This window comes from Pantherophis guttatus, chromosome 2, assembly GCF_059756535.1.
Source record: "Pantherophis guttatus breed Tessera chromosome 2, ASM5975653v1, whole genome shotgun sequence".
NCBI lineage: Eukaryota > Metazoa > Chordata > Lepidosauria > Squamata > Colubridae > Pantherophis > Pantherophis guttatus.
Genome location: NC_142064.1, coordinates 214,126,866 through 214,143,836, shown reverse-complemented (window position 1 = coordinate 214,143,836; position 16,971 = coordinate 214,126,866). Strand labels below are relative to the sequence as shown.

At 37.9% G+C, this 16,971-nt stretch overlaps 1 protein-coding gene and 1 long non-coding RNA gene across 2 annotated transcripts in view; one reads left to right on the top strand and one right to left on the bottom strand.

Annotated features, from left to right (window-relative positions):
* Window positions 1-746: 746 nt before the first annotated feature.
* SHISA5 (shisa family member 5) overlaps window positions 747-16,971 on the bottom strand; it is a 39,099-nt gene continuing 22,874 nt past the window's right edge. The window contains exons 3-6 of the mRNA XM_034438805.3: window positions 16,446-16,514; window positions 7,051-7,166; window positions 5,813-6,025; window positions 747-3,740 (exon numbers count right to left, since the gene is read on the bottom strand). Coding sequence (XP_034294696.1) covers window positions 3,667-3,740; window positions 5,813-6,025; window positions 7,051-7,166; window positions 16,446-16,514 — 472 coding nt within the window. The 3' untranslated portion in view covers window positions 747-3,666. The remainder of the gene's footprint in view (window positions 3,741-5,812; window positions 6,026-7,050; window positions 7,167-16,445; window positions 16,515-16,971) is intronic.
* On the top strand, window positions 2,947-12,856 carry LOC117678097 (uncharacterized). The gene is made up of 4 exons (XR_004594904.2): window positions 2,947-3,772; window positions 7,755-7,907; window positions 11,924-12,146; window positions 12,546-12,856. It is a non-coding gene; the product is annotated as an uncharacterized LOC117678097 (long non-coding RNA).

Sequence of the window (16,971 nt, the reverse complement as noted above, 5' to 3'; positions counted from 1 at the left end):
GTAAGAATCCGGAGAGGCCACCATAATAAATTACAAACAGAAAGTAAAGGAAAGAGAAGGGAGGGAAGTTCAATAGATTAAGGCTTAATTTCTTATATTTTTGTCCTATTCTGGAAACAATACTCTACTTCTATATATTAGAACTTCATACCACTTCATTAGTACAGAAATCAGTGTCAGGATAGAATCCCTCATTTGAGGAGATCCTTGGTGCTCTCTGAGCTTGCTAATACTGATGTTACCTAGTTTGGGTAATGAAACATCTACAAGAAAATAAGCAAGCTCAAGGAGCACCAAGGACCTCTCATATCAACCCTGAGCTACACATGCTCTCCTTTATTAATGCCTCATTTGTTTAACTACTCTCTTTCTCTCTGTATATCTGTAACAGCTCCTATCCTGAGTCACCCGCCAATATACTGGAACATAATCGAATATTCAATAAAGAACTATTTTAGAGACACAGAAGGAGCTGGAAATGGGGCTTTGTTGCAAACCTTTTTTTTCTCCAATGGAAGAATTGGATCTTCCTATCATAAGACTGCTAGCAATTAGATGTCACATGAAAAAACGTACCAACACCAGAAATAATTGAAATGTGTGGGAATGTTTAATTAAAATGAATATAAGACTAAGCGAATGTGAAAACAGCTCCATGCAACTTTGAGCTAGGACCAGTGACGTCCAATTCAAGGATGCAAACACTTTTAATCTAAGCCAAATTAAAGTCATTTAAAAGCAATGCGTATTTTAAATGGTCTGATTTATTACAAATAGCCACAAATATGCTAGCTTTTTTTTCTAAAGGTATTTTCTTTACTGGAAGCAACAACATATAAAGGAAAATTTTTTATTAAAAACAAAATCAAAGATTCTGAACAAAAACATCACGGTACGTTAATATTGTACAATAGCTATGGTGACAGTTACAAAAATTTGAAAAGGCACTTTAAAAATTCACAATAAAAAAGGATAAACTAAAATCTTTTCTTCGACAAAGAATGCAGCATTTTAATTGAGACACTACACGTGCCACTTGTTACAATCCTTCATACTTCAGACAAGTACTATGAATTGTAACAGGACCCACTTCTAACAGTAGAAGCGCCATTAAAGAAATACCTTCTATTATAAATTTTTCATAAGCAAATACTTTTGGAGAAATTCTGTTATCAGTTGTCAATTACTGAAATCTTGCCAACATTAACTGTGATTTCACACATTACAATGATTAGAAACTACTCTCAGCATATATAGCCTGAATAAGGAAACAGAGGCAGCACTCAAGGCAAGCAGGCAAAACGGCCTTCAACAAAATAATACTATGATTCCATAATTACAGCACAGTGATAGAGGTATTCTTTGTAAGACATAAGTGGAAGTAAAAACATAAGAGTCATGCTGTCATAAAATCCAAAGCTTGCTGAAATAACTAATGGGTAGGAATAAGGAGGCAAACTCTTTCAGACTTACAGGTAATCCTTGTCTTACAACTGTTTGCAAAAAAAGTCATAAAATCACATGATGTTCTGCTTTATAATTGTCATGACTTATGACCATAAATGGCAAGCTTCATTATAGTTGTAAATTGAAGATTGTCTGTATTTACAAAGTGTAATAGCAGAGCTTAACACAAACCGCAGAAATCAACCATTTTCTCTTCCTAGGCACAAAGAAGTATTTCATTATCCACATATATAACCTTTAATTTTCTGATATCCTTTCATTTTTTCTGTAACATAACGTAGCCCACTTCTCTCAGATGAGTTCACTTTATCATGTTGGATTATAATTTATTGTATCTCCAGCAAGCATGGCAGTAGTGGGTTTCAAATCCCATCGCTACCGGTTCACTCATGGATGCGTATGTGCGACATTTCTGCGCATGTGCAGAGACATCTGGGCGGGTGGGCAGAGACTCCTGCCACCGCCACTACTGGCTCGCCCAATCCGGGGCGAACCGGTAGCAACCCACCACTGAAGCATGGCCATAAATCAGTATCTCTCAAGATTAGTGGTTTGGAAAAGACTGATACAAGCCATTAAGGCAGAGGAGATACAACATCTGAAGAGAAATGTTCCTGTGTTATTTACTGTAAAGTCCGCTACATATTAAATGAAAGCCCTACAGAATTCACTCTTAATTATTCTGCAAGTATTTTAAATAGAAAATGGAACTGAAATTGGGAGAGTTAGAAGACGCAAAGGTGACAGAAATATTCATCGAACACCAAGACTAGAATTCTGTAACTACGGAAAACTATTAGCAACGGGGGAAAAAACCATATTATCTCTTGGCTGGGGTATTTCTAAACAGAGACTAGAGTTCTCAGAATGTATATAATCTCATAGTGTTGGCTGGTTTTATGAGCTGCACTGATTTATTTTGGATGCCATGTCACTTTATTTGGAGCAAAGTTGTTTTTCTTTGGATTGCTTTAGCTATGCAGAGATTGGGAGCCATCTCTATCCTGGGGTGTTAGCCCAGGATTAGGCTTTCTTCCTTATCAAATTACTTCCATATTACTATGTAAAGAGTTTTGAAATATTTCCACTTTCATACAAGTCTCTAGGTTGCCAAATGTATTACATATAATGTTTATAGAAATTCACCTTTCTTTCTTTCTCTCTCTCCCCTTAAGTAGTTGAAAAGTTACTTTCAATTGAGAAATGGATTTATTCTGAAACTGCAGCAAAACACGTACTTAAAATGAAACATTACTGTGATATTTCCTCCTTCTAATAGTACATTCAGGCTGGTGAGACTCTAATCAAAATACCACCTTATCAAAACTATATGTGCCTATAGGAAACTGTCAGTTAGGTAAGAAAAATGGTTAACGTAAGGAGGAATGAAATATCCTATTTAAATAGCCTAGAGCAGGGCTATGTAATTTAATGTCCCTCCAGCTGGATTTAAATTCCCAGCAGCCTCTGGATGCTAAAGGCAAGGGATTCTGGGAACTATAGATAAAAGTAGAGGAGGTCACCAGCTTATTTATCTTTGTTTGGTGCAAGTCCTGGTCTTCTTTTGTAAGAGCACAACATGCTGTAATATTTTGTTGCAGAACACAGAAAGCTGATAAATGATCCCATTCAACCATCTCCATGCAATAGAGAATACAAAAGATTTTTTTTTTTGTATAGTGACAAAACTCTAATGAAATTAAAGTATTTGTACTGTGATACTGAAAGACTATGCAACTGCTGTGTAATGGACAAAAACAAAGGGATTATTGAGCAACATGCCCCATTTCTTGCTAAAGAGCTATTTCCCTATTACTTAGAAAACATAGTGTTTCACATCAGATGTTACCCTTCCGTACTAAGATGGAAAGAGGTTAGCCCATTTTAAATTGATTTTGATGAAACAATGCCAAAATAATCCCTCAAATGATTGTCCCTGTTTAGTCCAATTATATTCCCAATGCTTACTTTTTAAGTTCTTTCTTAGATTCACACACACACCTTTTTTTTTTTTTTACAAAAGTCATCTTTTAATTGCTTTAATTTCTTGCACTTCTCAATGCGCTGTAAATAAAATTGTCTAAACTGTGATCCATCCCTCCAAACAGGTATATCAGAATATCATCTTCAGAAAGAACTCCACGTGAAAAAGGCAATTTGAAGAGGCCTCCAGACAGACACACAACAGCAAAAGTCCATTTAATAGGAAGCCTTTGGAGGATCCATGTATGCTGGATTATAAGGGGGTTGAGCTGGAGGAGCTGAGGCACCAGCTGTAAAAGAAACAAACAGACAAGCGCAACAGGTTAGCAGCTTATTTATCTTTTTATATTTATCTCTGCATATTTCTTAGATTTTCATCACAAGTGCTAGTGTCCATATAGTTATGAAATCAAGGAAGATTTCTAGCTTGATCTATAAATTCTGAAAATTAAATTGCAGAATGAAGCATATTAAAGTTCTTCCGTTATAGAAAACAATACACACATTACTTGGAGTGCTCTGTAAAATGTCTGCATAGAAGCCTTATTCCTATACTAGAAAAAGAAGCCCTCCTTGTTGGGGCAAAATGTCTCCTTAACCTCCATCTAGATCTCCTTCTCGATTGATAATTGAGTTGATTACCTGATGTTATAGAACAACACCCCTTCTATAGAGGTAGTCCTTGAATTACATTTGTTTGGTACCTATTTGAAGTTGTAACAGCACTGAAAAAAGTGACTTACAACCAGCCCTTGAATTTATGACTATCACAGAGCACCCATGTTCACATGATCAAAATTTGGACATTTTAATTATTCATGTATTAACTGCAGCTAGAATTGTATTTGCACAACACTGGAAAAGTGGAGAGATTCTCATTGAAGAGAAGGTTATAAGGAAATATTAGAATGTGCAGAAATGAACAGATTAACGTTAGCAATTAAGGAGAAAGTGCAAACTGAATATTATATGATATAGGAAGTATTTTATCAATGGTTGGAGAATAAAAATGGAGTTTGGAAATGAAGACTAAAGAATAAGTAGAAAATATATTAAGATAGAGATATAAATAAGATGAAAATTGTTAATATGTGTATGAGGAGAATGATGATATTTGATGTTAATATGGTATTATTACTAAAAGACACTAAGAAAATGGAGAGTTTTACAATATTTAATATATTATAATATTAATGTGAATGTGAATGTGAAAGTGAAAGATGTGACAAATGAGGAACGATGTAGCGCAGAGATGTTTGTACCCAGATGATATACTGCCTAAGAAAAGATGGAATGTTTATCTTTGTAATTAAAAAATAAAAAACTTTTTACAAAAAAACCCCCCGCACATTTGGCAACTGGCTTGTATGTATGATGGTTGCAGTGTCCTGGGGTCATATGATCATCATTTGTAACCTTCCCAGCAGGCTTTTAACAGGAAAATCAATGGGGGGAAACATTCACTTAACAACTGTAGTGATTCAGTTAACAAATGTGGCAAAAAAATGTCATAAATCTGGATGTGACTCACTTAACTATCATCTTGCTTAGAAATTGAAATTATGGCCCCAGTTGTGGTCATAAATTGAAGACAACTTGTATCTGAAAAGTTAGGTTGTTGCTTCTTTCTTCTCCACAACATCTGCATTACCCTATAGAGATTTATAGGTAAAGTGTCTCTGGTTTCCTGATAAACATGGTGTAGGAAATGACATTGCTAGGCCTCTTCAAATCCTTGAAGGAGGGCTGCGCTTTGATGAAGGACAAACAAAGCACCTCCTTGAAGACCTTTCATGAAGCAAAATTTGCTCTACGGGAAAAAACTAAGAGACATCATCCTCTGCAGTGCTAGTCAAAGTCCCTCTAGATTGGGATGTCTCAGCAAACACTGTAGGAAGACTATGGAGTGCACCAAATCCATCCTGTAGCATGAGTCAAAGCAATCTGCCCTAAAGCCCCCTTCTCATAAACCAAAGCTCTTCCAGGCAGAGAGGCTTCAGGGTCTGCTGAATTCTGCACCCTGGGTTGAAGTCATCCAACCTGGAAGCATTTTGGGGCAGATGTTTAAGAGGAAATTTCTAGCACAGTGTGGCTCACTGCTCAGCTCTGTTCTTTAGGAAAGTTGACCACCAGTGGAATAAAATCATCAGTAAAAAAGGGATTTCAACCAGATAGCCTCAGAAGAATTTACACAGAAGTGATACTTTATTTGTATTAAAGAAGCCAAGTTCCCCAAGATAGCAAACATGAATTTATAATTTGAGGCTGGACATATTTTGAAAAGAAAGGCTGCTGTGAGATACTATTTGTTTCTTTTTCTTTCTAGCAGTCTCAGTACATCTCTCCCCTCTTTTTTCCTTACCTGGCACTGTTTCCTGGTATGGTGGTGGCCTTATAGGCTGTGTAGGATAGGGTGGAGGGTACTGGGTTGGGTAGGGTGCTGGTGGCATTCCAGGATGGGGCTGTACCGGCAATGGATTGTATCCTTGGTATGCTCCTCCAGCATAAGCAACTGGTGCCCCAGGCTGCTGAGGGTAAGGCATCTGCACCACAGTTGTGGCTGTTGTTACAACAGCTGTAAAACACAAGAAGGATATTTAGGAAGGAATAAGCACAGGAATGTAGTCGTTAGGAATCAGGGCATCTATGTGGTTATTAGGAGTAGAAAATGCCATCGTCACATAATCAATGGATCTATGAATCACAGTGTAATGCGTATGTGGGAAAAACCTTTGGAGATGGGGTGAAGCGATGATACTTGAGGAATGATCAGATAAGAGGCAGCATAGCCGGCAGCTGGATAGTGGGCAGAAAAAGGAACTGTCCAAACTTTTTCAGGCTTTAACGACGACAGCAGAATTCTACTTTCAGACTTTCAGATTCTGTTGATGTTTCTTTACAACAAAATAGAATTAGCTTCTCTGATTATGTTTTCCTGTCTCGTTTACCTGGTAAGGCTGACCCAGGGAAGGAAGGAAACATAACATTTCCCCTCTTCCTCTTTTGGTTATATAACCTGGCAACTGTTTTTCAAATAAATTTTGAGACTTCCTCCATAGGCATGAGGTAGAAAAGGAATCATTCCTCCCACCAGAAAGGTTACTTCTACTAGAAGGCACACCAAGAAAAGATTCTGACCTTCTGGTATCTTATGTCCCATGTCTGCTGATCTGCCCAGATACTTAGAAGCTGTAAGCCAACCTTTCCATCTTTATTCAGGCATGTCAAGACTACAATGCCCAGAATTCCCTGTGGGTATGATCACTGGAATCTCCCAGCTCCTGGAGATTTGTGAGAATTAATAGTCCTAGGTTAAGTAAAGATACCTGACACGGTAAGGCTGAACTCCCTTAAGTTTGTCACACGTGCTGAGAGTCAAAGGAAACTGCATCTCTGATAACTGAGATAAGTATTCATTCCTTGTTCAGCCTCTGATCTAATGCTAGTTACATTTTAAACAAGTGACTTTTCACCTATTTTAAAAGCAGCATTTCTAGGAGGTATTTTGCTGTGTCTGCTTTTTTCCTCCCAGTGCACTTAACAATATCTCTCATAGTTTTCCTCAAACAGAGCAACAATTCAGCCAGGGAGGATACTTACGCTGCGGTCTCCTTCGGCAGGCTTTATATAGGCAGCAACACGAGCAGGTGAAGCAGAGAATGATGCCTACTACAAACACGACGAAAATTGAAATGCCAATTGCTATAAATGTCCCACTGAAAAACATTGAGAATTCAAGTTGTCCAAGTTAAAGGCTTCAGAAAATAATACATTTCCAACAAGAGCATTTTGCTATTCTAAATGCAAACAAAAATGGAAAACATGTCAGACTAGGATCGAAATGAAAGATTTGCACATGGTTAATCTCCATCAACTCAAACTTTCAGAGAAGTAGTTTTATTAGTTTACTGCCACAGATAAGAAAAAGAAAATCAAGTAGGCAGGCCCGAAGGTACATAAGGAGTTTTATTTCTTTTAAAAGTGTACCACAGACGTCAAACATGTAAAAAAGTGAAAAAGAGGTGAGGCTCGTCTGCATAATCATATCCACCATTCTGATTTCTTTTTACACCACTTTTTTTACTTCTTGTCTATATCAATCAACAACTTTGATGCACCCAGATGTTGCAGACTACAAATCTGATCAGTCCCAGCCACTGCACGGGGATTACAAGACATGCCCTAAACAACTGGACACAACAAGGTTGCCACCTAAGCTATGAGCTTCCCCAGAATAAGCTTTACTAAATGTGTCTACATAATCACATTTATTAAGTTAAATTTAGACAATATATCTTTTTCAGGAGACAACAAAACCCTTGGTTAGTTTAAATCCACGATGTTAACTTTACAGAAAACAATAAAGAAGAATTTTACTTCGAGGACTTTACACGCATGACTAAAAAAAGAAGTTAACAGAAATTCAAGGTTATGATTCAGAAATGCTTATTCACAAGGTAATATTTATGACTTCCCTTTACAAAAGAAAACGGTGTTCCAGTGAACTGTAAACTCCATATGCAAATAAAATCTTTAATGATTTCATCCTGGTATTAATCTTTAATTTACTATTTTATTTATTGATTAGATTTTATCCTGACTTTTAAGAAATTCAAGGCAGTGAACATTCCTAATACGCCTTCTTCCTCCTATTTCTCCCACAACAACCCTATGAGTAGTGGTGAAATGTAAAATTTGTTACTACCGGTTCTGTGGGCATGGCTTGGTGGGGGGTAATGTGACTGGGTGGGTGTGACATTTTTTTTTTACCTTTAAAAACATTTTTTCTACCTCTTTGGCCGAAGAGGTTGTAGAAAAAATGCTTTTAAAAGGCTCTGCCGATCCCAGCTGAGTTGCCTGATTGTCAGAGGCTTTTGTTTTCTTTTAAAAGCATTTTTTGTACAACCTCTGAAGAGGTTGTAGAAAAAATGCTTTTAAAAGGCTCTGACGATCCCAGCAGAGCCGCGCGATCATCAGAGGCTTTTTTTTTACTTTTAAAAGCATTTTTCCAGCCGAAGAAAAAATGCTTTTAATAGTAAAAAAAAAAGCCTCTGATGATCGCGCGGCTCGGCTGGGCATGGGGGAGTGGGCAGGGATTTTTGCTATCGGTTCTCCGAACCACCTGCCATCATCGCTACCGGATCGGGTGATCCAGTCTGAACCGGGAGCATTTCACCCCTGCCTGTGAGGTGAGCCAAGGGTGAGTGAGTAGCCAAAATTACCAGGCAGGTTTTTGTGCCAGATGTAGCATGCAAATAAAAGCAGGCAGCATTTCGATCTAATGTTTATGGTACCAGGCTAGAAAACAGGTACGGTAACTAAAATCACAGTCACCTGGTTTCTAGCCTAGTACCTTAAACACCACACTAAACTGCTGCATGCTTTTATTTTGAGCCTTTGCTTTCTGCATGTAAATGAAACTCTCTCATCTCTCTTCTTGGGGCAGCGGGTTGTTGCTCAGACTTCATGCACTTTACACTCAGACCAAATTGTTCCCACCGTCCTTTTCACAGACTGTCTGCTCCTATGCTGACTTGGCTCATGTTCATTTGACTTCTTAACTTCTGATGCGGTTACCTCTGGTAATATAGTCTGAGTCTATCCAAATGCCAGCCCTTCAAAGAAAGCAAAGTCAAAGAACAGACATGGCAGGGATCCCAGAAATTCTCCTTCACTCTTGGGGTGTACATTAACTAAATATGAGAAGTTTGTCCAAAACTTTTCATTGCTCTTTTTTTAAGGACAAGACTGTCAAGGAAGGGCTATTCTGTCTCTTTGGTCACACTTTTTACTTCCCTAGAGCTAAGCAACCATTGTCCCCACCCCCACCCCACTAAAGACCAGAACTAGATTTTTATATATAGCAACTTAATCTGCAAAATATTTGCATATGGTTTTTGCACTGCTGACAAATCCTTCAGTAAGAACATCTTATAAAAAGCATAGCCAATGGTGAAAAGTAAGGTCAGAGGCTTGGCTTGGATTTTTGTTCCATAGTGGTATAACTTCAGTATAAATTTAATAAATATATAGATATGAATGGCTTTTGAACGTGACATTGGTTTGTAAGTCCAGAAAGCATTCTTTGGGGATAATGGTTCTCCAAAACCTCATTTTCTCATGTTCTATTCTACAATAATACTCCTATAATGTTATTTTTTAAAAAAGAAATCCAGATGTGACTGCTTATTTCACAATAAATAATAATTGCATGTGGTCCTCAGTCTATGTTTGAAGTATGTTTGGTATTTTTTCTTCTGTAGGAACAATATTTATCCTGCCAATGCTAGATGATTCTGGGATACAGTATCTGGAATGCAAACTAGTTCTAAATCATTTGTGAGATCAGGAGAGATATTTATGGCTCTCTCCCCACTCCCCAGGTTTTTGTAAATTAACCAATAATTTAATATTTAAAAATTTCAATCTATTCTAAATTCAGGACTAGTGATTGTAAACACCTTTAATCCATACAATGCAGAGACAAAGGAGAACATCTTGTCGTGGTCAATCTTATGGTAAACCACATTAAAATGGTAAAGACCGACCTAAATCAATGAGGTGAATTAATGGTTAATTTTATATGGAATGGGCAAAGACCAAAGAGATCTCCTTTAAAGCTACAGCTTTATATGATGGTGGTACTTTCAATTTTCCAGATTTTAATCTTCATCATATCACATACTTATTCAGATCAGTACCAAGTAACGGCATGACAATGTTAACAACTGTAACATAATCAGAATGAAAATCAAAGTTACTCTTTTGTGCCTTAGTGGATAGTTAATATCCTTCACCCTTTGAAATCCTAGCAAATTCTTGGTTCCCACTACAGAGGGAATTTAGTGCTGCGAACCTTTAAGGTAATTAGACATATAGTATTTGGACATTATTGGGCCAGAAATTAAATGTGAGATTGTGATCTAGAACAAACCTATTTAAAATGGCAGGAAAATATTTGTGGTGGTGGTGCAGAGTAAGCGGGGATAGTTCTACTTAAAATGCCTTGAAATTTTCCAAAAGAAATATGATTTACCTAAAGCCAGTTTGGTATGTGAAATTATTAGACTACAAACCAAGAGAAACCAGGAAATTGTGATTCTAGCCATGCCTTTGGCATGAAGCCAGCTAAGATACTTTTTTTCAGTTCTAGGAAAAAGGCTATGACAAATCCTTTCCAAAAATCTTGCCAAGAAAATGGCATGGACTTGTCTAGACATCCATCAGGAATGAAGACTAACTTGAAGATATACATACATATGTAAAAGCTGAACAATGATATATAGTACCAAATATATACTACCTGGCCTATGGTGTGCTACATTACGATACCAAATATATAAATGGGGGGCTGTGAGATGGTTTTTTTTGTATGTAAGGCACCGGTTTTTCTCCTTAAGTTTTTTATTTGTAATCATGTTGATTTTAGCTGTTTTAATTGTTTTAACTCTCACCCAACTTCACATTTGTGAGATGGATGATTATATAGCTGTGATAATAAATAAATAATGACCTGCATACATACAACTATTATGATTTTTGGTCTGGATCTGGATACTTCAGCAGCTAATAAATCTCTATCTAGTTTAAATACATTTTTTTTAAAGAGGGTAAGCTAGGAATCCCATACTATCAAACTTTACAAAAATAAATTTGGAATGAGGAACTAGAGTTGGCTATTTTAACAAATCAATGCTTTTAATGAATATTGAATGTTCTTATGACTTATTATTGGACTCCTCAGCCAATTTTTAAAATCTGATTATGATCCATTTTTGGAGTTCTAATAAAACTTGAAGGCGCTTGATGTGTATGTATCTGATTATCACTGTCAGTTGATTTTTGGTTAAAGTAAACCTTAAAGCTGAGGCGTACCAAATTCTTGGAAAAAAGTGAAGGTTTAAAGATGTTAATATATTGTTAAGTTATATCCCCAAACTGTTGATTTAAAAAAAAAAATTACAAGATTTGGTTATATATTCCTTGGGCACAGAGAAGTATGGAACCAGAGAACCAAATAAACAAGACATATTGAAATCTGTCCTTAAAAAAAATATCTTCCCATTAATTCTTAAGATCTAAACTTTTTTGTTAGCCTCCCTTCTGGTCTACTGATGTAGCTGTTAAATGCCTTGCTAGAAGCAGGTTCCATACATACTCAGTCATGGATAAAGAGGCTGAACTTTTGTGAGATCTCGTACCTAAGTGCTAATTGTGCCTAGGCCAGATCAATTCAGAAGAGAAATAACTCATGCTCTATTAGGATTAACATTTCTTTCCTTTTTCCAGAATGGTATTCCAACATTAGTAAAGAATCATTTGAAAATTGAGCTAGCTTATATTTTACTAAACAGCTATATATAATGTTGCCAGTTGAGTTTCCACAGTGAAACCTCTAGAGAAGAGATAATTTGGAACACTTAGTGCAAAGTCTCTATTCCTATAATTTCTACTTTCTTTGTTTTTCTTCTAGGTGCTTAAGGTTTTCCTAGAATTATATACAGAAGGGGAAAAAAAACAGCTGGAGATGAAGAAGCCACGAGGACAGGATTAAAGATGATCTCATCAGGCATACTGCTTCATTGTGCAAAACTGTGTTTGCCCAGAAGAGAAGCTGTCATTTTGATGCAAGCAGGGACATGCCACACAAAGTGCTCAGCTGAAGTGCCTTCCAGCAAGTGGCATCATCTAGCCAGGTAAAGAGAAAGGAACAAGGAAGGGGAAAAACAAATCCTTCCAAGCTTGCACTTTCTTTAAATTAAAATTTCAACAGATCGGGTCACAAAGAAAAGTGATGCGATCTATGCAGGCCAGATCGGCTTCTTTACCTATGTTAAAGAAGCATTATTTTTCTTTTATTGTAGATGCCCCAAGGAATGTATCAGCTTACTTAATGTACAATACATGAAGTTATTTTAATGTTAAGATCTGGACAAAAAGTCATCATTTGTATTAGCTTGATTCTGGAAACAGATCCAAAATTCACTGTTAAAAGGATACTGTAGACACAGTATTTTCTGTTGCACAGAACCTTATACCATGATAGGAAAAACAGGCTAGCTGTGCCACTCAATTATCCATTTATCTTTTTACAGCACAACTCACCACACAGTATCTATTAAGAGACACAAGACCTGTCCTCTCTAACCTTATGAAAACAAGATACATAGCCAAGGACAAAGAATGATTTACTTCTATTCTAGTCTACGCCAAGTACTGTCATGGCAAATTATTTTATTGGGAACACAAGAATGACACGTTGCTACTTAATGACTGACTCTTTCTAGTTTGTGTAGTTAATTACCAACACATTAAAAAGATAGGAATTATTTTTATACTTTGATAATGGCTTTCCTCTTTGGCTCAAGCAAGGAAACTTGACATTAAAAAAACCCTTTGCTTCTTCAATGTAGTTGTGGTTTCTGGACTTTGCAAAGTAGAAAAAAGATTAAATGATTGCTATTATTGGAATAAGTATTTCTTCTAAATAAATAATATCCCAAAGTTACACAGGAAAGCTCCAAGGCTCATGGTTAATGAATGAAAGGAAAGATGCCTGCCAACAAAATGCACAAAGCTTACCTCATTTTTGCTTCGGGGGGGTGGAGGGGTGGGGGAAGAACCCCTAGTATTTTCTTTTTAAAATTTCCTTTGGCGATTCTGTCCCTTAGAACTCTTAAGCTTTTTTCACTGAGAAATGAAACTACAGTAGCTACATTTGTGGATAAAACCGGAAGACATGTGATTTGTCTCACATCTCAACAGGAAAAGTAGCTTCTTTGATCACATCCTGCTCCCTGCTCAGAGTTTTCTTAAAGATACAGAGCACTGCTGGGCCATAGATATCCCAAGCGCAGTAGGCACGGCAGAAACAATTGCTCAAGCAAACTTAAACTGCTCAATAGAACTAGCAGAGTCTTCCCAACCCTTTTACCAGAAATCAAAATATCCCAAGTATCATTTTTCTGCAAAAAAATATTTGGATGCAGCTTGAACAAGAGCAAAAGGATTAATTAAGGACCATCTCTTTAAATCCTGAAATCACCCAGTGCGTCTTTGCTTGAATGATTTTATTCTTAAATACTGTATATTGCTGGACTACTTTGGTCCCTGCAAAATAAACAAACCAGCTGAGAAGATTGGATAAGTACATCTCACCAGTAAATTCAGAAAGCACATCAAAGAATTGTGCAGAGAGGAGATAGAGAACTGCAGGTGAATAAGATGGTGAGATCTGCTCACGTGCTTGCTGTTCACACTATAGCAGAAATCAGGCATTTGAATTCTCAACCAAGACTCAGAGAGGCGTCTGGGGGTTTCTTTAATCCCTCCCATCTAATCAAAAGTAACTCAGTGTTTGTTATTTCTAGTTTCACTCTGTGTGTGGACACTGATCTGAAAGACCCACTGGTGGCTTATGTCCCTGTCTGTTTGACAATATGGTAGAACAGACTCATTTGGCTCTCCTGGGTACCAAAATTACAATCCTTTCCCACCGTTCCAGGTACCTGGAAAAGAGCTCCAGCAGGACTACATTTGGCTCATTTAACATTAAAAAAGTTTTCAGACTTCTTCTTTTTAATGGGCTTATAATATATGCCTTTTGTTTAAAGAGTCCTTATTTGATATTACAACGCTATAATGATAATGTTACCTAGTTGGGTAATGAAATGTCTGCAAGAAAACAATAAAGCTCAGACAGCACCAAGGAGCCCAATCCTATAATTATTTGTAATATACTACTCTTTCAATTGCTCTTTTATTCTGTGTTTGCACAGTGATTAGCATAATACATACTTCCGATTATGATTTTGTGGGTGTCAATGATGTCTCTAGGACAGTGATGAGTAACCTTGTTGTCATGTGCTGAAAGCGCGTGTGTGCACGTGCAACAGAACCCCCTCCCATAATGCAATGCACGTGCGACACCACCCTGCACGCCCCACCCGTGCATGTGACGCCCCACACTCGCCCTGCGCATGCGCACGCAACCCCCCTGTGCCCCGTTTTGGGCCTAGTAGGGTTTACTTGTCACATGACATATTGTGACTTTCCCTCTTTGCTAAAATGGGGGGAGCATGGCCAGCATGTGACTCATCTGGCCCGTGGGCCGCAAGTTTGACACCCCTGTCTTAGAGAGAGCTGCAAAGCACTATGGATCAGTATATAAGTCTAATGCTATTGCTATTGTTATTTCATGGAGTATCACAAGAACTACTGCTTGAATTATTTTTAACTAGTAGGTACAAGTAGTCCTTGTTTAGCAACCACAACTGGGACCAGGAACTCACTCACTAAGCTGCGCAGTCACTAAGTGGAAATCATATGACCCTATATATACAGTTTTACTTCTGTTTTCTTTCCTCTGTTCTTCAGCCTGGCAGTCATTCATCAAGGTAAGTAATTTATAGGTGTTGTCACCCTTTTCTAGGCAGGCAGTAAATTTAGCAAATAAAGTTGTTAAAAGGGATTGAGATGGGAGGACAGAGGCAAACAGTTTAGTTTCAGCACCTAAAGGGTGTGTGTGGAAAGATCAACAAGTCTGTCCCACCCAGGTTTTTAGTTTGTTTGTTTTTCATTGAAGAAATGTGAGTCTCTGAGGAAGGGGGGGAGGGAGTTAAGAAAGGGAACAGTTTGGGGAAGTTCATTTAGAAGCTGCAGCATTTGCATGCATGCAGCTAGCTTCCCCAAAGCCTAGGAGAGTCTTCTGATGGCCAGCTTGCAGGAACTAGAAAGGGGATAATTATTAATTTAAATTTAAAATGATTAAAAACTTGAATAAAAACATAGATTTATATAGTTCTAGCCCAATACTGGGCCATGTTGATGGCAGAGATATTTCCAACCAGAAAGTCATTCTGTGTTCATCTCAATCCCACAGGCCATTCCAAAAAGATGGATAGTTGTTTGAATACTGCCATATTTGCAGTAAATATCATTGTCCTCAAGGAGAAAACCTCATTTTAAGAGTTCTAGCCAAACCAGTGCGCAGTCTTTTTAAACATCTCCAAACCATTCACACCTCTTCCGAACCTCCAGGCAACTCCTCAAGCAATTCTATCCAATTATGAAAATGCTTAACTTGAAGTTTCCATCTTTTTAGTGGTTCTTTTTGAGGTGTAGTAATAATATTCTTGGCGCAATCCAAAAAGTTCCTTCTTGATTTCAATTTTTTTGTAGGGGGTACTTGGCCAAATAATGGGTGTGTCAGATCATGTAACACTGTTCCATATTCCAGGTCTTGTGCCATGCTCCTTCTAACACCTGGCGGAGCTATTCCCACCAAAGATATATACTGTTTCCCCCTGAAAATAAGCCCTAGTCTGATTTGGGGGGGGGAGGCTAATATAAACCCTACTCTAAAAATAAGCCCAGCAAAAGAGGCGGTGAGCGTGCACGAGCCGACGATGTCTGGCAGCAGCCGCAGCCCATCAGCCCCTTGACACAGCATAGATAAATCCCATCAAGGCAGGCTAGAGGTGGAGAAATGGGGGGGGGCGGAGTTTGCTGCAGACTGTGGACCTGTGGTCAATATTAAAAGTGACTGACTGCAGGGTGCTGCAGCCACTATAAGTCTGAAACACAGTTGTAGGTGTCTTTGGGGCAGTTTGTCGTAACTTTGAATGACCATAAAGTGACTAGCCGTATTTTGAGGACTACCTGCACACCTCTTAAAAATGGCAGAATAATTGCAGAGTGTCAAAGTGACCTAGGCAAGGCTTCACGGCTCTCTAACTCTCAAGAGTGCAAGTACGCAGCAAGCTGCTGCAGCTGATTCTTTTAGCTCTGTAGCTCCCGCCTTTTTCATCTTTTAAGTCTATAGTCATCGTCCTTATAGTGTTACAGTGGCTTTTATGTTAAGAATAGTTAATTTCACAGTCTGTTACGTTTTACTTTAGATTGGTGAAAGGATTATCATCAGCATAAAAAGAAGCATATGTAAATAATACAGGGTATTTCCTTTCTAATTCCATGGGATTTTTATATATGTGTACCTGTAATCAGCCGTATATAGATCTTCAAAATCTGGGTCTATCTTGAATGGTTCAGGCTTGAAAGATGGACTGTAGTGACAAGATTAAAAAGAAAACATTTTAAAAGATGTTCACAGATTAAATAAAACATGTTTAAATTGCCCTTTTCTAATAAAAGATGAGAAATGCTATATAACTACCGTATTTTCCGGCGTACAAGATGACTTTTTAACACATGAAAATCTTCTCAAAAGTCGGGGGTTATCTTATATGCTGGGTGTCGTTCTCCTGTAACCAGGCAGACCAGCCCGAAAGGCTCTGACGAGCCTTAAATGGCTCTCGCGATCCAAGCTCTGACGATCCCAGCTGAGTTGCCTGCTAATCAGGCAACTCAGCTGGGATCGCCAGAGCCATGTAAAAGGAAAAAAGTTTTCCCCCTCCAGCTTGCTTACGTTAGCTGCTAGTCGCAACGCTTGCCTTGCTTCACTTGCCTGAATCCCTTCCATCAGCAAGCAATCAAGCAGGCAGGGAGTTGTGGACTTCAACT